Source organism: Arvicanthis niloticus, chromosome 1, assembly GCF_011762505.2.
Source record: "Arvicanthis niloticus isolate mArvNil1 chromosome 1, mArvNil1.pat.X, whole genome shotgun sequence".
Taxonomy (NCBI): Eukaryota; Metazoa; Chordata; class Mammalia; order Rodentia; family Muridae; genus Arvicanthis; species Arvicanthis niloticus.
The window spans coordinates 52877971-52902213 of record NC_047658.1 but is presented as its reverse complement, the minus strand read 5'-3'; the positions used below and the strand labels follow the sequence as shown (position 1 = coordinate 52902213).

At 42.7% G+C, this 24243-nt stretch overlaps 1 protein-coding gene across 5 annotated transcripts in view; it reads right to left on the bottom strand.

Moving 5' to 3' along the window:
- Pde8a (phosphodiesterase 8A) overlaps window positions 1–24243 on the bottom strand; it is a 122285-nt gene that overhangs the window by 29299 nt on the left and 68743 nt on the right. For all 5 annotated transcript variants that reach the window (XM_034505813.2, XM_076936815.1, XM_076936812.1 and 2 more), the window contains exons 2-8: window positions 23283–23339; window positions 21472–21662; window positions 14112–14168; window positions 13220–13274; window positions 10542–10630; window positions 5389–5467; window positions 3866–4003 (exon numbers count right to left, since the gene is read on the bottom strand). In XM_034505813.2, the coding sequence (XP_034361704.1) occupies window positions 3866–4003; window positions 5389–5467; window positions 10542–10630; window positions 13220–13274; window positions 14112–14168; window positions 21472–21662; window positions 23283–23339 (666 nt within the window). The remainder of the gene's footprint in view (window positions 1–3865; window positions 4004–5388; window positions 5468–10541; window positions 10631–13219; window positions 13275–14111; window positions 14169–21471; window positions 21663–23282; window positions 23340–24243) is intronic.

Here is a 24243-nt window from a genome sequence, read left to right as displayed (position 1 = left end):
TCTGCAAAACCTCCTGTTGAATGCTGAACTGGAGGCGCCCATAATGTTCTTGGCCCTTTAGAACTCTGAACCCAGAGCTCTAAGATACCCAGTAGATACTGAGTCTGATTACTGGATGATATAATTCTGAAAGCAATGATTTTTTAAGAAGACCATGTCAAAAACAGCTAGCTCTGTCTGCAGTTAGTACTGAACTGCAGCAGGTTATAAACAGCTTAGTTCTGCGTGCAGTTAGCCCAGGGATAGGCTGTGCCCAAAGACTAACCAGGGATCTCCTAGCAGGAAGGAGTAGGCGGTCCTCATCTCCACAGCCACGGTCACCCTGGAAACAGAGAGCTCTAAGAGGACTATCAAAGGCAATGTGGGGAACTGTGACAAGTCCCTAGCTACCCTCATCACCCCAAGGGAAGGTGTTCACTGGGTCCTCCTCTGCCATGCTACAACTACAGAATAGACTTAAAATCATGGATTGTATAGCTCTGTTTGCTTGTTGAGGTGGGCTCTTACTATGCAGCTCTGGCTAGCCTGGAACTGACTACACAGACTAGGCTGGTCTCTAACCTATAGTGACCCTCTTGCCTCAGCCTCCCAAGTGCTATGAACTATACACTTCCAATGGGTAGACTGTATGGCGTGAGAATTATGTCTCAATAGAACTGTTACATTACATGAGAAAGAAAAGAGGGAATGAAGGAAAGAAAGAAACAGCAGGTCAACAGAACCAAGCCACCTGAAAGACAGATTCAGAATGCCCTTCTCTAGCTCTTTCTGAAGAAACTCAGACAACTGACAGACCCAAGACAGGGTCTAACAGGCCATTCGAGCACCCACCATAGTTTCCCAAACAGAGTAGTGTTTAAGCCAGTGTCCTGGCTTGTGGAACAATGTTAAATATAAGTTTTCCAGTCACCAATATAAACAAAAATGTATTTAGCATGAACCATATTTACTAATTATGAATACACAAAACATTTAGCTGTGTATCACTGAGGCTGAACTCCTAAGAGGAAGAATACTGCCTTAGACCATGAGGTTTCTAGTTGGTAAATGTGACACCCAGCAGTTCAGGAGCCAGCCCATGTGGGGTGTGGGTGTTTTTGCACAGCCCTGTCCCCACACGAGCTCCCACTGCACACTGTCAGACTCTCACTTCTCTGCTGCTGTCTGACAAAAGCTGCATGCCAGGCTGGGCTTCCAGAGCTATTGATGTAGTCTCCTTTGGCAATTATTGTCACAAAATTAAGTCATTGTCATCCAGCTGTGCTGTCACCAAGGCTGGTACTGTGCTTGCCCATGGTAAACAATCAAACAACACAGGAGGCTTTTGTTTAGTGACTGAGGTCAACTACAGAATCTTGGTCACCAGGCTAAGCAATCTGAACACTATACTAACGGAGCAAGATGAAGAGACCAGATGAGATTTGCCCACCATAACTGTGGGATGTGAAGAAGACCTGGAGCAGGTCAGGGGCGGACAGTGCACACACAAAGCAAGCAAATTAGCAGCCAACAGGATTGATGACCCTGAAGAAGACAAAAGGCAGAGGGGGTCAGTTTATTCCAGGGATCAAGACAAGGTATGAAGATAGCCTATGAACAGAGACAATGACTTAAAGAGATACTGGGATTTATTCATGAAAGGCAAGAGGAAAATCATTCTCTGACAATTAAATTTTAAGTGACAGCAGGCTACTGAGAAACAAGAACAAGGGGACAAAGGTCAGAGTCCAGGTAATTTGTGGAAGAAACAGAGGAAAGTGGAGTAGGGAAGTGGACCTTGTCAGTGAGGAAGGAAGAGGATCACAGGAAATAAAGCAGGTCAAAGAGTCCTAAGGCCACATATCAGCACTGACAGGCATATGAATAGCCAATGTTTATCCTGCACTGAGTGTGTGTGTGTGTGTGTGTGTGCGTGTGCTTTTGTTTCAGGGGTGGGACAATACAAGAGGAAAAGTCAAACTGTCTAGACAAGATCTAGCTCCCTGGAAGATAGGAGATTATAAGTCCCCGACAGGGGGGTTATGGGGAAGAAGGAAAAGTATACAGAAAGGCACGGATGTGAACATAAAAATTCAAGTTAACATTTCTATCTACCCCAAAGGGGCAACAGGCAGAAAGGGCTGTGAGGTGATAAATGTCTGCAATACTCTGCCCCAACAGAAGGGGGATCTCTCTTCTGGCCCAGAGTTTCCAAATGGTGACATTCTAATGCCTACAGTTCTGGCCAGCTGACCATTTGCTGAGTCTCCTCTCTTCTGCCATGCTGGGTCCCTGGTGAACATTTGAACTTTCCTTGCTGATCACAGCATTATGGTTCCAGAAGGCCACTGACCCCTCCAGTAGCCCTTCCCCTACAGAGATGGAACTGGACAGATGTCTGTCCTCTCACCTCAGTGAACCAGCAGGCTGCTAAATGGGTAGAATTACCTTTTCACACTCCCTAAAAACTCTGAAATACACTAAATAAACAGCCAGACTCCTTTTAGAAATAGAGTAGCGAATAGGCCAGTAACATGAAAGTCTTCTGGGTTTTGTTCATAACCATTTTACATCTCTAGAGAGGAGTTTCTGCTATTAGGACTTGAGGCTTCTGCCACTGATCCCCAACAGCATTACTCCAGCAGAAGTGAGACACTGCACACAAACCTGATACAGTAACCACATGCCCTGTCACCATTGGCTCTCCTCAGAAAGAGGGATCCAGCTTGCCTGTCAGGGGTCCAGACTAGTTTATACCCAACAACAAAATCACTGCTTAAAAAAACAAAAACAAAAAAACAAACAAAAAAAACAAAACAAAAAACTAGGCATGCTGGAAACCCCTATAATCCCAGTACTGGGGAGGCAGAAGCTTGTGGGTCTCTAAATTTGAGGGCAACCTGGTCTATAGAGAGAGACTGTCTCAAAACAAAATAAAACAAACCTCTGGCTCCGAATATCACCAAATGAAAAAAAAAAAAAAAAAAAAAAGACAGACTTGCATGCCATGAGAAAGCCCCAAAGAGGACACATCTTCCAACCCAGCATGTCAGGGCCCTGAGGTCTTTCTATGCTCATCTCAGTCTTTGTTTCTCTCCTCAGAAGACCCTCTGCTCCTTTCAGTAAGACAGACACCACCCTGAACTTCAAAACTAAAGGCAAGTAGGATCTAAGCCGTGCCCACCTACAGTTCTTTCCTCTCATTATACCCCAAGCCTGGCACCAGGGTGGTGCTGACAGACCACAGGAAAGGTCTGGCTGACTGCACCTGCTCCTTCTGTCTGCTCATTTAGCACTCTGATTATACTTCTCACAGTCAACAACAGTCCCTTGTTTCCAACTCTGGAAACTGAGTTCTCTGAGGCAAGTGTTCTTGTTTTGACCATCCTTCTGTGGCAGAATTCAGCACAGTGCTTGGCACACAGCTGGTATTTGAAAATTGCTCAGTGAGTGACTGAGGCTCAGACATGCTCTAAGGGTGTCCTGCCTCACTGGCAGTCCTTTCCCAGAACTATGTGCCAGCATCTACCACTTAAAAGATCAGTTATCAGGAATACCAACTTTCCAGGACAGCCAGGGCTGCACAGAGAAACCCTTTCTTCAAAACACACACACACACACACACACACACACACACACACACACACACACACCAACTTATTCACATTGCTCAGATAAGAACACCGATTTTAAGGTCAATCCCAATAATTGTGCTTGCTGGCTAATCACAGTGCATCCTTGGCTTTAGCTCTGTATCTGTAAAGTGAGAGTGACAGGACATCTGAGAACAGGGTAAGGCCAAGGCCACTCCTACACATGGCGTTCAATGAACACCAGGTCTTCCCTCCTTACCTGGAAGTGATAACAGTACTAGCATCTTACTTACCTTGTCTATTGTGACACATGAATTTATGGCATCGAGCAAATCACCTTTCTTTTCATTTATGGGCACTTGTGCTAACTCCTTCCCTATTAATTCTCCTGACTGATAACCCATTGTTGTTTCAAACGCAGGATTTGCATACTGGAAAGAGACAAAAGAAAAATTAAGTGAACTTAAAGATGTTTTAAAAATATAATTGTCTTCTACCTAAGTACCACCCCCATCTCCTGAAAACCCAGAAGCTTGGATTTCATCATGAGTGTTCTATAGCCATGAGAATACTGCATTCTGGGAAGCTTCTGCTTAGTTGACACATGGCTAGGCTTTCTGCTGTGTCCTTCTGAAACTCCAGAGTGACAGCAGGCTCACTCCAACTTCAGTGAGGACCAAGGAAGGCATGTTCTCAGCACAAATCCAGGCTGCTACACCAGAGCTGCCCAGATGGAACTAGAGTGAAATAATGTACCAGCCTTCCAGACTCTTTCCATCCCTGTGCTCATCTGGGTGGGGAGAATAAAACATGCCTCTCTGGTGTGGAGAGCAGCTATAACATAGAAATAGTTATATATGAAAAGTGTGACGATAAGTTTCAAATAGAATTAAAAGGTAAGAAAAATCCACCAGAACATTGAGCATGTATGGGTGGTGATAAAGCAGTGGCTGGCAGTCATTTGCAGGGCCTGTTCTCCTCACTAGACACTTGAGCAAACACGTTTCACACATGAGCTCAGGAAATCCCCAAAACCTTATGAAAGGTTCTGCTTCGTAGCATGGCACTGGGTGGCTGATACTACTGTCACTCCCATTTGTACTCAGAGAAAGCAGATTCAGCTAGATTAAGTGACTTGCCCAAAGATGCACCACTGTCTAAGGTGGACAGAAGCCGGGGCCCTCACCTCATGGCCTGAGCTGCCTTTTCCCACCGACTCCCAAACACCAGCACCAGTAACAGAAGGAGCCATAAGTTAAGATTCAATGAACTACAATCAAAATGGAGTTCACTCTCAGATTAAAGGGATCCTTCCCTGGAACAGCTACCCTGGAACAGTGAGAGCTATGTTACCTTTACAGGTATCCATTTATCTCTTATAGAAGCCAGCTTTGCTAATAACGGTAGCCTAGTCTGTTATTTTCTGAATTTTTAACTGTTTTTAGTAAATTTTTACAAGTTTAAACTGCCTCCAAAAACAGTGAGAACGATGTAAACACAGTGAGGAAAGCTTGTGTGTGGCCAGCCTGGCACACACCTCCTGAGTCTCTCCTACTTAGAACAGCATTGAGAGAATAATGAGACAAGATCAGCCACTGCTACATATCTGCTTCCATAAGAAACTGTTTTCTTCTCTAGAGAATTTATTTTAAATTACATATTTTATTGATTTTGCTCTTACAATCATCTGGGGGGGGGTTTATAAAATGGGCTCTTGGACTTCCAAAAGAAAAAAAAAATTAAATTGTGAGGCTACAATCCTAAAGATGAAAACAAACAAAATAAATGCAGAGCATTGATTTCCAAAGTAACAAACCTGTATAATGTGGTCTTCACTTGTAATTTCAATTGCTTCTTGACTTTTCTCTAACGCAGTGAATACTGAGTTACAAGCCCTTTATGGATAAAACAAAAGGACTAATGAACATATCTACGTTAGTCAGTTACCAAGTCCAACACAATCGCGCATACTGCAGTAGCTTACTTAGGTATCTAGAGCCTGGCTTACAGAGGTGAACACGCTCATTCAGAAAGAAGAAATAGCTGACAACATTAAGAAGACCTTCTGCAGCCCTAGTACTGTGAACAGCCCTAACACTGCGTACACCAGGACGCTCACACACCACTATAGCCACGGTTCCCTGAGCACCAGGAAGGTTTTTGGGCATGAAAGAACCTTCAAAGACTAAATGAGGGAAGAGCAGCAAGACTGCTGCCCAGACTGGCAGAGGGGAGGTAGCCGGCTACATTTGGAAGTATTAGTTTGAATAATTATTTTCACAGTGTGGGGCACTGGGCTCAGCTTTGTTACCTGCTCTCTTCTCTTCTCTTCTCTTACCCTGTGAGCATGTTCCCACCCCGCTCATGTTTTAAATGCTTTCTTAATTATATAGGTAACAAATGTTTACTGACAGAAGCTAGAAAATATAAATAAAATAGCTCATCACTCCACTAGAAGAATAAGGTGACAAATATTAGTGATGCCATCATGCACTGCTTGTAGAATAAGGTGACAAATGTTAGTGATGCCATCATGCACTGCTTGTAGAATAAGGTGACAAATGTTAGTGATGCCATCATGCACTGCTTGTAGAGATGTAAGATTGGTACTGCCCCCATTTTGAAAAACAGTCTAGAAATTCTTCCAATGGTTCAACATAAAATGATCATATGATGCAGTGGTATCTACTGCTGGCTTTGTACTTAATAAAAGTAAGAACATCTGTGGACACTGTTCATAACAGCTGGCCAATACTAATAGCTCAGATGTGCACCAGCAAAGAATGAATAATAAGGTGTGATATATGCATACAATGGAATGCTATACAGATATAAAAACCAAGTGAAGTCCTGCTATCTATGCTATAGTATAGATGTGCCTTAAAAAGATACTCAAATGCAAGAAGTAAGTTACGAGGGACCACACACTCACTGTATGATTCCATTTATATGAAATGTTTAAAACCATCAAATCCAAATACAGAAAGCAAAATAAGGGTATGGTCCTGGAGCTAGTAAAAATGTTCTACAAGTGTGCTAGTGAGTGCACAGCTCTGGGACATAAGAAAACCACTGAGTAACCCTTCAGTCTGTAAATGGGATGGCGCGTGACAGCTATCTCATAAGCTGTTTAATAAAGGAGTGGAAACATCTGAAACCCAGAGCTTCGAGGTCAACATCAAGCACTCTAGGAAGTTTTTTGTACAAATGTGCATGTCAACATGTACATCTATAAAAATGCAACCGTTCTTACCGCTTCAGCATCTCTTTTTCTCACTGAACATATCAGTGATCACAGCTCTCTATCGCCGTGTTTAATCACCATAATATTTTATTGTAAGCTTACACCAAAATATTTTTAACAAAGCCCCATGATGGGGCCCACAGGCTGCTTCCAAGCTGTCTTAGGTGAGGAATCTCCAAAGCATAACCACAAGGCTCTCTTGCCTCACGAGACTAAAAACACAAGTAACTGCCTGCTTATACACAAAGTACAGAGAATATATGAGTGAGAACTTTAAAAGCAACAATGCTTTTTCATTCTTCTTGCTCAAAAAGGATGTTACTGAAAACAAACGGAGCCCATGAGATGGCTGCAAGGGTAAAGGTCCTCCTGCTAACCTCCACAACCTGAGTAAGATCTCCAGGACTCATATAGCTAGAAAGAGAGAAAAGACTCCCTCAGGTGTCCTTTGACCACTACACATACATTATGTATGCCCGCATCCATATACACAAACCCACAATATAAATAAATCCATTTTCAATAAAAAAAGAAGTTAGAATCAAGGAGCTGGAGAGAGAGCCCAGTGGCTAAGAGCACTTACTACCCTTCCAGGAGACCTGAGCTTGGTGTCCAGTTCTACATCAGACTGTAAGTGCAGCTCCATGGGACCTAGCACCTCCCTCTGGATTTTGAGACAGCTGTGGTCAGATGCACAATGCCCATCCACCCCGCCACAACACACACATATACACCTAGTTAAAAATAATAAAATTAATATTTATTTTTAAAATGAAGGGGACGGAGATGGCTTAGCATTGCAACCATGTGCTGCTCTATCAGTGCCATCAGCTCAGGTCCCAACATCCAGGTCAGGCAGCCATGAGTGCCTGCTACTCCAGCTCCAGGAGAATCTGATGCCTCTGGTTCCTACTGACACCTGTACTATTTACCCAACCCTCAACCCCCATACACATAATTAAAAAGAAAGCCCTAAAAACAAAACAAAACAAAACAAAAACAGCTGCTGATTGGCTCAGTTGATAAAAGTACTTGGGAGACAGAAGCAGGCACCAGCCTGGTCTATGTGGTGAGTTCCTGGCCAGTCAAGGCCACATAGTGAGATCCAGCCTCAAAATTAAACAACAAAGCACAGACATAAGCTCCCACCTCTGAGGTGAGCAGCTCAGAGGACTTGGGCCTGTAGGAAGCCCCACTGAGACCCTCATTCTTCCTCAACCAGAGCAGAACACCAGGTGGAAGGAAACACTATGCTTCTGCTTCTCCGTTTTTTTACTTCTTTGACTGCTAGTTCAAATGACCTTTTCATGTTTTCTGACTTGTGAATTGCTTGTGCATAGCTTCAAATATTTTTTACTGGAGTATTTTGTTATTTGATTCATCAAAGCTCCTTATTTAAGATATTAACCTAATTAATGTCTGTTGGATATGCAACAAATAATTTTGTTTCCTTTTAAGGATATAAAAGCCCAATGTTTTTCTGTTACTTGATTGGTTTCTCTTCCTTTGTGGAACCCAGTCTTTATGCCATGGTGACTCTAAAATTACTTCATCATCCAATCAAATATCTTGCTTATATTTTTTAGCATTTAGCATGGCTCTACATTTACCCTTTAATTCACTGGTAGTAATTTGGGGTAGGGAGTGAAACTGGGTACATTCATTTCTTTTTTAAATAATTAAGACAGCTGTCAGAGTCCTATGCACTGAAAAGCTCACTTCTTTGTGTTGATTGAACTGCCATGCTGATCAGCTGCAGTCTTTAGGAACAAGGCTGCTGCTTCCTGTTTCCAGCACCTGGCAGACCAGGTCTCCCTCTAGTCATCATTTCCAGCCCTGCATTTCCCTTCCCCTTTGTAGTTTTTCTCTTTTCCTTTGTAATGTAGATCTCTGTTGGCTGTCAGCTAGAACCAGGCATGACAGGAGATGAGAAAGTGAGTGTAGATTCAGGAGAGTCGTGGGGGCCACATCTGGGAATCTGGACTTAGCCTTGAACTCAGTGGAGGATTGCAAGACAGCAACAACACCATGTGAAGACAGGAGAAGGTCTGAGGTAATGGGAGGAAGCCAGACTGAGAATTCAATAATCCAGGCAAAAGACAGTGACCTTACTCCAAGAATAAGTGAAGACAAAAATAATTGACTAGAGTCTGGAGAAACCCAGAAGAGTCGGGACGCAGTGAGAACAAGATTCAGGAGTGGGTAAAGGAGACCCAGGGGTTTCAGTGCGGGACCATATGCTGGTGCTACTGTGTTCACTATTCACTACACTAAGGTACTGAGGAAGAAAGTTTGAAGTTATCAACTTCTATAGTATTAGAAATGTAAATTACAGGCCAGGTGTGCTGGATGCACACATTTGATCCCAGCAACTCAGGAGGCAGAGGCAGGCAGATCTCTTTGAGTTCAAGACCAGCCTATGATAGACAGTGAGACCCTGACTCAGAATAGACACATATATAAGTGAATGTGAGTCACAGACAAATGAACTAACTGCCGGTGACTACTGTGGGCTCTTAGCTGAGAGTCACATGACTTTTCTCACCCAGCCTTTAAATATTTCTGTTCCTATACTGATTCTAGTAATTCATTTCATTCTAAGATGTGCATGTCTTTCCTATATATGGGGCCTTGTACTACTTCCTACAAATTGTAACACTCCAATTTCGATAGCTTTTTATCTGCCTTAGGCATATACATACAGAACAATGGCCTCTCTCTTTGATCCCCAATAAAAAATGCTAACTAGTTGGACACAGAAGAGATATGGAATGAGGAGAATGGCTGGTTTTATTCTTCTGCAAACCTAGGAGCATTTAAAAACCTTTTCTTACTTGATCTACAAATATCTAGGCTTCTAATTGTTTCTTATTTAAAAAGAACAAAGTCTCAGCCGCACATGATAGCAAAGGCCTATAATCCAAGCACTCAGGAGGCTAAGAAATGAGGATTCCAAGTTCAAGTTCAAGGTCAACCTTGGCTACACAGCAAGTTCCAGGCCAATCTATGCTACATGAGATCCTGTCTCAACCACAAAAAGAGAATTATTAACAAAATTGGTGATGTAGAGTAGGAAAAAATATCAGTTGCCAGAGAAAAATGGCACTATATTGGGTATGGTATATTCAAAGTATTTTCCCCTTAGCATACAAAACAGAAAATCCAGTATGTATGGTTTTATATCTTACTTTTTTCTTATTTACTACTGCTTTGAGGACTCAAGTTTAAATGGGAGTCACTCATCAGACATTGAGTAGGATTCCAGAAAGTCTGCTGAGAAGCACTGGCAGCCCACTATCTATCACATCTTAAACAAAACAGAACAAAACCAACAACAACAATGACCATGACGTATGTGCAGAGGCCAGAGGTCAACACTGGGTGTCTTCCTCAATTGCTCTCCACTTTATTTTTTGAGTCAGAGTCTCTCATTGAACCTGAACTCACTGAGTCAGCTAGACCTGCTGGTCAGTAAGCCCCAGGGGCCCTCTGTATCTTCAGTGCAGGGATTACAGGCACCCTAGCTTTTCATGTGAATACTGGCGCTCTGAATTTGGGTCCTCATGTTTGCATGATAAGCCCTTTGCCGACAGCCAACTTACACTTCTACTTTAACTGCTATCAGTGATGGCCCAAAAACCTTTGCTTGCAACTTTGCCCTGGGGACTAGAAGGCTTTTTTTTTTTTTTTTTTTAAGCTTTTTTTTAAAAGCAGGACAGAATTACCTGAGTTTCAGTTGTGATCGCACCTCTCCAAATGCCAACTGGAGCAGTTCATTATAACAGGCCATGACGTTGGGGTTTTCTACATACCTCTATAAACAGAAAGGGGAGCTTTGTAGATAAAGAAGCACCTTTGATGTATGCCACAAAAGAAATTCTAAACAAGCCTTCAATTTGGCTACTGAAAAATTTAAAACTACTTTGTAGTCATTAATGTTCAACAGAAGATGAGAGATGAAAGTTAAATGTACCAAATTAGCTTTAAAATTAGAAATACTAAGGTTCTCTGGTTACCTCCCTGCCATTTATAAAGCTAGGGTTAAAGTATGTAGAATGTCGATTTATTCACCAAAGTTTTGCTGATAGAATTTTCAAGGAGTTTCTCAAATAATAGACAAACTCCTATACACAAAAGCACATTTACACTTCTGCTTACATCTGTGGCTCAAGGAGGGAACTCCTACCTGAGTGACATTTTCCACTAACTGCCGAAGGAGCTGACTGGTGAGAATGTTGCCCAGTGTCTCTTACTGCTGTAGACATTAAGTATTCTATATGGTAACCTTTACATCACGGAAATATATCATAACAAAGCAGACTGCATAGTTACAAGAAATTGGATCCATTCCACCATCAAATAATTTCATATGGTATCTTAGAAGTCACTATGTTGTCACATACCTACAGGTCTCAGGGTACCTGCAGAGGGTATAACTCCCTTATGGAAAACAGCAGTATTTACATATAAATGCTATCTTCATGTATACTTTAATGACCTCTAGAATATGTATACCACCAAACACAAGGTAAATGCTGTATAAACAGTTGTCATACTGTATTACTTTGGGGACGGTAACAAGAAAAAGTCTACACACATTCACCTGTGGAATGTTCTTTCCTGAATACTTTATTTAGGTCTACAATGATTCTACTGGTACAGAACTGGCTAACAGGGGACTCATGGCTAATGGTCTAACTATAGTTTCATTCTGACAGAAGACACTCATGAGCAGATTCACTCCTGTTTCTGAAAAGAGTTCTTTGCTTTTACCTGCATAGTAAATGAATAGCAACTCTGGCTAAGGGGAGACTGAGCGCTTACCAGTCCCAGCCAGATCAATATGGGACACGGGCTGCTTGAGAAGGCCCTCTGCTGCCAAGGTGAAGGTAGATGTGCATCATCTGTGTCTTGTCTGAGTGACAAGCAATCTAGGTGATGTGGACAGCCAGTTAGAAGCTGTATAATCCTAATGAGACACTTCCTGAGCTTGCCTCCTCACCTATAAATGAGAAGTAATACTGTTCCTACCCACCACAGACCTCCATAAGGACAGAGATGGCAGGAGGAAGCATTCTGCCTCCAAACTGCTACAGGAATGAACATCAGGTAGTGGGGCTACAGAGTTGGCTCCATAGTTAAGAGCACTGACTGCTCTTCCAGAGGACCCAATTTCAATTACTAACACCTAGATGGTGGCTAACAACCATCTGTGAGTTCCAGGGAATCTGACACCCTGTTTCTGCTCTGCTGGCACCAGGTACATACATACACGGTGCACAGACACACATGCAGGCAAAACACCCATAACACAGAGATTGAAATCATTTAAAAAGAAAAGAAAGCCAGTGCTACCATATCAGGGAAGGGGCAAGGACTGAGGCCGGGGCACACAGTCGGACTGCACATCTATAGGCTAAGCCCTTCTCACCCAGAGGTCAGGGATGACTTTCCTTCTAGTGCTCACCTACTGACGGATGCAGAGCATGAACCTTCTGCCCATAGCAGCCAGGACTTCAGGGAACACCCAGGACGGTGTTACATACGGGTGCCTACAACTGACTAGCCAGGGACAGCAAGGAGGGTATTTCTGGGTACAGTGCACATGCTGCTCAACCAGATGGGGTTGAGGCCTTGAGACAGACAAGGATCACCAATCTGCTCTGCCAGTGAGACCTTGGGATAACTCTGAGGAAGAAACGGAGCTCTTAGACTTCTGTCTACCAGAGACAGAAATCATGTCTGTTTGTCCACTTCAATAAACAGCCTACCATGTAACCAGATTTTTTACTGGGTAGAAATGTTACATAGCTACCAAAATATTTTCACCCTTAACTATTTATCCAGTGCTGGGATTACAGGCATGTGACCTGCACCCATCTATTCTTCCCATTCGTTTTGATTTTGTTTGTGTTTCAGTGCTGGGGCTCAAAGCCAAGGCCTTCTACATACTAAGCAAGTTTTCTTCCACTCGCCATGTCCCCACCTACCATAGCTCATCTACAATCACCTGGCTAAAATTCTGAGAAGCCTTTGGTTTAAGAGAAGCCAGTAGACTAAGATGGACGTAGAGAGTGAGGAGCCAGGGCTTGGGTTGCTTCTTTTCCAGAATCACTGAACTGACTTCATAAATTTCAATTTCACATAAAAGCATTGTACTGTCATTTGTAAATGAGTATGTCACTGCAGGTTAGTTTTTTACTCTGGCAAGCATAGTTCTGAGACTAAGGAGAGGAAGTGTTACAGATCAGACTATCAGATTTCAAAATCAAAACAAACTGACACAGAACAGGAACAATTTTTTTGTTCAAAGTAATTTAAAACTTTTTTTCTGGGACACTGAATTGAGGTAAAACTTTCTCACACTGAATTACACTTGTACATCTAAGAATTAGGTACATACCCGTGTGAAGCCAGCAGCAAGGAAAGGCATTAAAGACACTTCTTCTTTGTCCACCCTTCAAAGGAAGATTCTAAGGGTTAGGTAGTGTTCACTAATTTACATAATCTTCAACAGTCACATAACAAATACTTTCTAATGAATTGGATATATGCATACTAAATTAAAAATGAATTTCTTGTATTTTTCTTAGTATTTAGCCTTTTGGCAGGATATTTTATAACCTGTTTAGTGGGGATAGAGGCTTGCTTGTTACTCAGGCTGGCCTCAAACTCCTAGGCTCAAGCCATCAATCATTTTCCTGGACATCCTGAATACTGAACCACAGGTGCCTGCGTTACACCTAGGTATTTTAATACTTTAAATACAAAGGTTATGTTAACAACTGAATAGTATCCAGGCCTATACTTAATATATAAATCTGTCTATTTTGAAACTATTAAATTCTCCTCTCTTCCACGCTGAAAAGACTAAAGGTCACGGAAGCACGTCTGTCTATACTGATTAGAAATCGTGCACACTTAAGGGTTTGTTCTTCCTTGTGTAGTCCCCTCTCCTTGCTATAAGTTGAGAAGATTCCCTGCATTTACGTGTCACCGGAATCCTTATGGATACTTGAATTAAAGGTCCTACAAAGGCCCCTCTTCACAACCGTCACACTTAAGAGAATGGAGTTTTCTTAATAGTTTGCCTGCAAATGGCAGTTCAAAGTCAGAAAACTAAATCTGAGAGCTGAACTCCCTCTCTGAGGCCAAGCAAAGCAGAAAAATAAAATGCTCAGAGTGATGAAAGCCAGACTTCAAAGGGGCTCTCCTGTCACAGGCAAGCCCTTATTCTGCCATCTGGTGATAACACTGCATTGATATATAAATTTCAACATTAAAAAAATGTTTACCTGCGTACTACACCAACAATAACTGTGTTTTCTGAGAATTTTGATGATCTGATAGACCTTAAAAAAACAAAGTTTTAAATAAATATAAAAACAGTTCTTAAAAATAAATGTACTTTCATAGTTTTAGCTGTACAATTAATTACAGTAGGGAGGGAAACAAGAAGAGGAAGGGCTCCCTTTACACTGTGGATTCACCGTCTCAGCTACTTGATCTTTCCTGGGGACAAACTCCTCATCAGTGAACAGTAACAACCCAGGGGACACTCTCCCCTACACTGTACTTACTAGAAAGGGGCCACAATCACTTGTCTCCTCCTAGGAAGGAAGTGCAAGCTTCTCCTGCCTGTGCAGACTGTGGGGGTCACAGCAACCAGGGGTAAGCTTGTCAAAGAATGAAGAATTCTTTTTTTCTCTCCTTATTTACTCATTTGCTTTACATCCCAATCATAGTCCCCCCTTTCTCCTCTCTAGACCCCCAGTTCCCCTTCCCATTCTCCTCTGAGAAGGGAAGGGCCCCCGTGGGTACCAACCTGCCCTGGCACATCAAGCTGGGTGCATCCTCTCCCACTGAGAGGCCAGACAAGGACGTCCAGCTATAGGGAAGGGATCCAAAGACAGGCAACAGAGTCAAAGCCCCCACTCCAGAGGGAGTCTTGTGGAAGAGTGGAGGAAGGACTGAGGGAATCGGAACAGTCAAGAACACCTCAAGAAGACCTACAGAGTCAACTAACCTGGGCCCATGGGAGCTCACAGCGATTGAACCACCAACCAGAGAGCATGCACGGGCTAGACATAGGCCCCTTGCACATATGTGACAAATGTCTCCATGTGGGTTCCCTAACAAGAATGAAGAATTCTAAGATAAACTGGAGACAGAAGCACACCACCACAAAACTAAGACCAGAAAATACAAGATACTGCTGTCAGTCACAGTGAAGAGAACCACCACCTGTGATTGAAGGTTAAGATGGAGGTTTGGTGGGGAAGAGTATGAGACACTGTTCCATCGACATCACCCAAGAAGTATGAGGCTCTCTACCCAACCAGGAATACAACTCTTTAGGGGAAGCAGTTATATAGACCATGAGTGATGACAATCTAGCCAAGAGATCAGAAAGAAGGTATATATGAGATACAGAGGGGTAGCAAAAGGAACACTCTGCTGGAGGCATACCACAGCTTTGAACTTATCTTTCACTGAGAAGAAGGCGAGTTGTCTAAGAAGACCCAGCCACTGGAAGAAGAAGAGGGGTCTTGGATGGGAGCAGTAAAGAACGCCATATTCAGGCTGTCCTAGCTAAGAGAGAATCACACTAGCCTCTTGGAGAATGATGTATTCAAGATGGGACAGAAACCAGCCAAGGCAGACTACATGACTTCAGCTCTATTTAAAAAAAAAAAAAAAAAAAAAAGGCGGACCCACTTCTGAATCACAGAACACAAAAAAATTGAGCGGCTACTTCCCAATTTCTCCCAAGATGGTACATAACACAGCTACTCTAGACGTCTATGAGGGAATTATAATATACAGCAGGTGTGTTGATCCTCACAAACTCTCCTGCAAAGAGCCAGAGAGCAACTATTTTAACATTTGCAGGCTATCTGTATCCATGTGTATTTTGTCCCAATTAACCACTAGTGATGGTTAGCTTTATTGTTAACTCAACACAACCCACAATGTCCTGGAAAGAAAATTTATCAGTAAGAGATTGTGTACACTCTGTTAACCTATAGCCTTGTCTGTAGGGGCTTGTCTTAAGTGCTGAGCACAAAGCAAGCAAGCACTCAAGCATGCAAATATGCATTCATTTTTCTCTGCTTCTGACTGTGGGTTTAATGTATCTATCTGTTTCGAGTTCCTGTCACCTTGACTTCACCACGGTGATAGACTATAACATGGAATTGTGAGCTGAAATAAACCCTTTCTCCACTAAATTACTATTGTCAGGCTATTTTATCACAGCAACAGAAATGAAACTAAAATAATACCCTACCCTTAGAGCAGGAATGTGATCACAGAATAGACAAAACTTTTATCCTTTGCTTACCCTTACTTTGGGGCATTCGGCCTGCAGTTTCCTGTGTGCTTGAAGGTGAGACTGGTTCTCAGTGAGAGCTGCTCAAAATGAAAAGCAGCCTTAAGCCCAGCCAATCTCTCTCATGGGCACGCAGCTCTCCACACCGTTTTCAACATTTTTTGTGTTTCCTAGTGTCCACTGGACTCCACTAGCTCTCATCTGTTCTTCTCCACAGAAGCCAACCTAAAGGACACTGTGGAACACTGCTGGAAAAGACTTTCCACACAGATCACTGCAGGGCTCGCTGGCTAGGAGTCCAACCCTGGTCTTCCTGCCTGGAGAAGACCAGACTCAGTTTCTGGAGAGAAAGGCCAGGGAAGAGTCTCCCAGGTCCAGAAGGGTCATGGGTGCAGCAGACCCTCATTTGTACAAAGCCAGTGAACTCCTGGTAACAAAACCCATGCTGACTCTAATCTCCAGTGGTGAAGAAAGAGCACAGACTTGTTCATCCTGTGCCTGTGACTCTAGGGACCCTGCATCTGTTCTTACAGGTTCCCATCATGCCCTTTATCAGAACAGGGATGGAGAGGGAAAGAGAGACTTAAGTTTCCAGCCGGCCATGTTAAATACACTCTCAGCATTTTAGTGGGGGAAACAGTTACAGTAATATAGTGGCAAGTAGGCAACCATGCAAGTAACATACAAGGGAGGAGTTCTGGACAACCTGCGCACCGCTGGAGGAAACAAAGGGCTGTGTCAAGGAAGAAGCGTGAGAGGGAGCATGTCCACCTAGCCACAAGCCCATCAAAGCAGCATATGAAGATAGAAGTAAACATCTGACCTTCTCTAGTGAAAATGAACAACTGGCTAGAAATAGAAATAGCAGGCACAGAACCTGGCATGAAAAACAATGGCCTTAAAAACTAATATTCTTTCATCAAAAATCATGAAACTAGGAAAGAAATGACTTGGCATAGTCAAAATGGACACTAGGAAGACAGATTTCAAAGTCAGGAGACTCTAAATACCAAAAACCTCAGGAGATAGATCTATCTCCTGTTCACACAGAGCTGCCGTGAACTCTGCAGAACCAGGAACCTGGATTTTTCACTGTTATTGTCTATATAAGATTTAGTCTCTGTGGTTTACAATTATCTGAACGTTAGTCATAATGTCCACATTCTAGACATTAGGAAAAACAGCATGCCCACTCCTGTCAGGGATACTTTCTAGAAAGCACATAATAGTTCCAATGGATAGCTATAAGAAAAGCTAAAGAAGACAACTTACTTTTTAGGTGGCTACATGCCCTGTGAAAATAGCTGAGAATATGTTATTATGTAAAGAACGAGAAATGTGTACTGGGGAAACTACCAGTCTCTAGTCACATGAGGGAACTCCAAATGATTCTGATAACGGTCACAGCATTAACACTGAAGAAAAGATTACCTGGTGGAGGTACACAATGATCTTGATCTTCAGAGCAAGGTGAATCAAGAAATTGTATGAATGTGTCTGACACTGTCCTATTTTTTTGAGGTGAGGAACACAATTCTGTTTGTGGGATGTGTGTAGTCCCAAACCAATGCTGGGGGTCCTCCTCAGTCACTCTCCACCTTGTTCACTGAGGCAAGGTCTCTCAGTTGGACCTGAAGCTCACTGCTTCAGCTTAACTAGATAACCAGCTTGTTCCAGGGATCCCGTCTCTGCCCTCTAAGGCTGAGATTACAGGTGAGCCATGCATAGCTGGCATTTACATAGGTTCTGGGGACCTGACAGAGCCACCTTCCTCTCAGGTCAACAGGCTTGGAATGCACTGTGTGCAGTAGTGTCTGCTGCAAATGGCACCTGGCCTGTTTCTCAGCTCTCAAACCACACCTAGAATCATGGCTTGCTGAACTGCAACTGCACAGTGTGAAGCAGTTTTTACTCTGTCCCTCCTGCCAACATGGTTGGGAAACCACAGCTAGCTGATCGGCCTGTCTTGAAGGGGCATCAGGAGCTAGAGCACATGCACCTCAGCATCCTAGTAGAGCAGACAGCAGTGGGAAGGAATAAAAGCTCCTTCCCCCCACCTCCCTTCGTTGGTACTTTAGCTGCAGAGACTGTGTATGCTGAGCAACGTGTACAGGTTGCTCCTGATTGGTCTCTACAACACAGCAGAGACAGTTACAGAGGCTCACTACATAGCTTAGCCTGGGCTCAAAATTCTGAATGTCTGCCTCTACCTCCTACATGGAGGATGAGAAGCATGTGCTACCATGCCAGAGTATCAGTGTCTTAACTACCTAGAGTAGAGTCCAAAGACTGGCTCAGCACACTGGGCCTTTGCATCTGCAACTTCTCTGCAGCCCAGACCTCGCTTGAGCCACCAAACAGTAGTCTGACCAGCAGCTATGAGCACCTGAGGAGGACCTAGGCACCCTGCTGCTGCTCCTCCTGCTGCCCTTCCTCCACCATTATTCTTTTCAAAGCTCCTGTCCACCCTCACTATTAACTCATATGTCTTCTCTCCAGCTCCCTTTCCCTCTTAAATCTCTTCTGTGAACTCACCTGCCTGTCTCTGTATGGCTTGACTACATGCCCTCCAAAATCTATGTGTTGCCAATGCGATAGTATCAAGAAGTAGGGCCTGAAGCACTTTAGCCATTCAGGCTGCTCTCTGGTTAACGAGATCAAGGCCCTTATAAAGGAGATTTCACATAGCCAGAGGATGCAGCCAGGCAACTGGACCTACTAGTACTACCTTTAGCCTGGTTTTCTCAGTCTTGAGAACTATGAAAAAATAATTTTTGTTCTGTGTTGTTGTTATTACTTGTTTTTATTTTATTATTTATGTGTATACATGTGTATCTTGTGTGTGCCATGCATGCATAGGAGACAGTGGAGCCAAGAAAAAGCTTGGATTCCCCCACCCCATCCCCCAGTTAAAGTTACAGGCAGTCAGAGGAACGTGGTGACACACACCTTTAATCCCAGCACATGGAGGCAGAAGCAGGCAGATCTCTGTGAGTTCAAGGCCAGCCTAGTCTGCAGAGTGAGTTCCAGGACAGCCAAAGCTACACAGTGAGACTCTGTTTCTAGTGGGGTAGGGGTGAGGGGAACTTTGTGAGCAGTTGTGAGCCACCTGACTTGGGTTCAGAGAATTACCCTCAGGACTTCTGGAAGAGCAACAGGTGCTCTTAGCCACTGAGCCATCTTTCCAAATGCCCAGTTTCTGTTCTTTATCAATTATCTCGTCTCAAGTTTTTTGTTATAGTCACATGAAACAAAGATACTCTATGTATGAATTACTTTTCTTGTGCTATGACCAATTACCTGACAAGAAGCAACTTAAGGAAAAAGTGGTTCATTTTTATTGATGGTTCAGAAGTTACAGTCCATCACAGTGGGGAGCCTGTGCAGGAGCATCAGAGCTGTGGCAAAGAGAACTTACATCTTGCAAATCAGGAAGCAGAGAGGAGGAATTCTAGAGCTCAGTGGCTCTTCCTTTTCCCTTTTTACTTACTCCAGGACTCCAACCCAGGCCACAGGACCACCCACACTCAGAGTGTGTCTTACCCCTCTCAATTAATCCTTTTTGGAAATGCCCACACCGACACTCACAAAGATAACTTACTAATGCCCACAGCATGCCTTAATTGGGTCAGGCTGACAGGTTGACAGGCTGAAATTTACCACCACACTCTGCAACTAGATCATCAGTCCTTCGGAGGCAGGATGCATGCTTTGTTCATCCTTACGGCTATAGTACCACATGTAGTACCCAAACCAATACTCACAAAGTAAGGCTCTGAAACAGGCTTTGAAAATGCAACTGACAAAAGTATTTGGCCTTCAAGAAGATACTGCACGGGAATAGAAGGAGTTCCAAACACCCAGTAAAGAGCTACAGGTGAATGATAAATTGGGCAGGTCAGCCACTAATGGAATACTTTTCACAAGCTGGTATTGCATAAGTACCTTTCAACAGAGGATAAAGGAAGAACAGAGCCCTGTCAGGCTAAGATTTCATGGGCTTCAAAGATCTGCTGAAAGCAAGGAGGGTCAGTTGAGGAATGGGATTCTGGAGAAACTTCTTGATCAAACAGTTCATTCTTGGCAGGTGCCTTTGCAGAGATGATCTTAAGAGAGACAAACCAGATAGAGGTTGAAACCAATATGAAGCTGGTATAAAAAACCATCAGGGCCTGCTCTTGCCTCTAGGAAAGTCACTAGGGATGACACAAAGACCCCCCCCCCCCAAAACTGTCACCCGACAAGATAAAATGGTAGAAAGCTAACAAGAAAGACACGAGATTCTTGGCCAGAGCCTGTCAGAAAAAAAATAATATGATCAGAGACCATATTTTTTTAAAGGTCTGTTCCTCACTGGCCAGTCAAGCCTGCTGTGTACTGTTCAGTTCTGGAGTTACCCAAGAGCTACCAGTTTTTAGAGGGCTTGTCATATAATCATGAGGACCCACGTTTGAATCCCCACTACCCAAGTATAAAAACCTGACATGACAGCATGCATATATAAGCCCAGAACTTGGGAAAGGTAGAAAGAGGCGGATCCCTAGAACTTACTGGACTGTCAACCTGAAAAGATGAGACTCAGGGCCAGTGAGAGATCCTGTCTCAATAATAAAACAAGTGGCAAATGCAAGAAGACACCTATGCTGACCTCAGGCATCCAAGTAGATACTTTCACACGAGCATACACATATATACCACATGAAAAGATTCTTTTAAAATAGTCTAGAAAATGATAATCATTCCTTTTTTAAGTAATATTCAAGTGGTAGTTTGGGTCTAGAAAATGATAATCATTCCTTTTTTAAGTAATATTCAAGTGGTAGTTTGGATTAAATAAATATTGGTTTCATCTTAACCCTAATGGTTGTCATTTATATTTTCTTACCATTTGTTTTATTATATGTAAGTACACTGTAGCTGCCTTCAGACACCCATATTAGGGCATCAGATCTCTTTATGGATGGTTGTGAGCCACCATGTGGTTGCTGGGATCTGAACTCATGACCTCCAGAAGAGCAGTCAGTGCTCTTAACCACCCCCATCTCACCAGCCTGGTATTGTTTTTTTATTGTTGTTGGTTTGATTTTTTTTGTAAAGTTGGGGAGCAAGCCCAGGGCTTTGTGTATGCAAAACAATTTCTTATTGTTTTAAATAGAGTAAGCAAGGCAATTGAAAAGTAAAGATTAGTCCTAGAAACAACAAAATTATAATGCCTTGCTTATGTTGCATACAAGGAAAGGGAGATTGAATTTAACTTAGTGTGTTTACAGCCTGCATCTACTGTCATAAGGACCCACGGGACTATCGCTGGACTGCTGGTTTACCTGCATAGAGCCTCTGCATCCATCTGTCGGGGATTTCTGTGATCTATGATGATGATGTCATGGAGTTTGTCCTGGAAACAGGCAAGGACAGCATGCACCTCCTTGGTGACTGTGCACTTAAACCCGGCTTTTTCACATGCCCTGTAGAATCCATTACACTGGTTATCTTCTTTGGTAAACACTAAAAGTACCTGGATCAGAAGAGCACAAACACATTTTTAAAAATCTTGTTATACTGTCATTTTTTAAAGAAGCCTCAAAAATTCTTAAATGTTTAGGACACAAGATATGAACATAACATCAGTAAATACATATTCTTTTCTTACATATAACTCAGGGACATTAGCATTCAAATAGCTGAGTCAATGCTAAAATGTCTAGGCTGGAAGTCCAAGCACTTGGAACATACGCTTATTCCTTTTGCTGATAACGCCATTGATAGGACTCAATAAAGACTTGTCAGAACATTTTATTTTAAAATTGAACCAAAATACAAATCTACGTTAGCAAACAGAAAGTTAACTAAGTCTGACAAGGATGGTATTCTAGTGAAATACCTCAGATGGTAAATGCAAGTATTTTAGTGAAACTGTTGGGACACATAATCCTTAAGTGATGTACTTAACATGTTTGACTCAAATGTTACGCAATGCCTCCATGTTGAAAAGTCATCTGAAGATGAGAGAAGACTTGAGGACTACAATGTTACAGGTAAGGTCTGCTGGGTGAGTGACATGGCCACAGAGCTCAGACAACCTGCATACCATCTGTGCCAATGCAGGCCGATGACTGCTTGTCTTGGTGCCTGGCCTACACCCTGTAAAGCCCGGATCTGCTTGCCTTTCCCCTGTTCAACCAGGCCTCCCAGCCACATCAGGTTCAAAGCATCTCTGCTTCATACTCTCCAGGGCTGGACTCCATAGAAGACAGAGGTTGTATGGTGATGGAACAGCAGCCTTGCAGACAGAAGTTGACTATAAACTTGAAAGATATCCTTTACTTCCTTCAAAGTTTGCCCAACTGTTCAAATACCACAGATGTAAGGAACCAAGAACACATGCCTCTGTCAGCCTCCTTCACAAGGTTGAAATACAACAGCAAAAATAGTTCATGTGCAGGAAGCTTCAAAGAACTTGGATGCATTTGATCCCTTTTTAAAGATTTCTTTATTTTTATTACTGGGTACAGATGTTTTTCCTGCATGTACATATGTGCACCACCTGTAAAAGTGCCCACAGAGTCCCAGAAGAAAGTGTCAGATCCTTTAGCACAGAGTAACAGACAGCTGTAAGCAACTATGTGTACACTTAGAACTGAACCTAGGTCCTCTGCAAGAGCAATAAGTGCTCTTAACCACAGAGTCGTCTCTCCAGTCCCCTGATACCAACATGGGATATATAAGACCTTGTCCCCAAAACAACAAACTTGGTGTAATGGAAGAGGCTGTGTTTTAACTTTTCGTTTTGGAAAAATTCAAACTTACAGAAAAATTCTGAATGACAATGCCTTAAATAGTCTTCCTCTAGATTAATCAGCCCTTGGCCTTTCATCACTTTGGTTTTCCCTTCTCTCAATGTATACACACACGTGAGTGCATGCACAATTATACACTTCCCCCTCTATTGAAACCCTAAATTTTAACCTCACTGTGTATTCCTGAGGAAAGGATTATAACATTGTTACCAAGTCCAAGAGATTTAACTATGACCTAGTGCTAGTATCTAAATAGAAAAACAAATTATCTTAAATGTATCATTTTAAATACCCTCCTCATTAGAGAAAATTGAACTGTGATCACTACAGCATAATACCTGAAGTTGGTCTTGATGGAATCTCATGGGGCCAAACTGCACATCAGCTACTGATACCTGTAAGAAAGAGATTTGCTTCTATTAGTCTCTCTACTCAGTGTCACAGACAAAAGTAAAATATCTACTCTAAAATTTATATAAATATTAGCTAAGTTAAGAAGAACTGCAACCACACTTGAAGACTCCTAGGAGAAATTAAAACAGAAAAGCAGAATGCAAATGTATCTGATCCCAGGGTGGCTATCTCCTGGCCCGGTGGAACTTCCAGACAATTACTCATCCTTCCTCAGCCAGTTTCTCATTTGTTACAAAGATCAAGAAAGATTATAATACAAGAGTAGATACTAAATAAACACTGATAGCTCTTATAGACCATTCCCACCTTTTCCTGGAGGAAAATGAAATCTTACATCCAAAATGGCACATGAATCTAATGCAATCTAGTAATCAGAACAATGGATGTCAAAGAAGCTTCCTGAGAAATAGTGGACTCTTCTTTTACAGAGGAGCATTAACCAAGGGGTTAACCCATTCTTAACTATAGAAGAGACTGACTTTAAACATCAGACACTAATACACACAGCATCAGGCCTGGGAAGATAATTCAGTTAGTAAACTCCTTGCTGGAAGAGAATAAGGACCTGAGAGCTTCAGCAACTACATAAAACTCTGGATGTGTCTGTGATACCAGCACCAGAGGGATGGAGACAGGCAATCCTGGGGCTCACTGGCCAGCCGGTTTAGCTGAATCAATGTGCTCTAGGGTCATTGAGAACTATTGCTTCAAAAAAGTAAGGTGGAGGACTATGACAGCGGGTGGTGGCACTTGCTATGTAAGCCTGACAAACAGAATTTGATCCCTGGCCCCATGTAAATGAGAAAAGAACTAGCTTCACAGGGTTGTCCTCTCATTTCTACAGATGTGACATGGGATGGTATCTGCCCCTCCCATACACACACA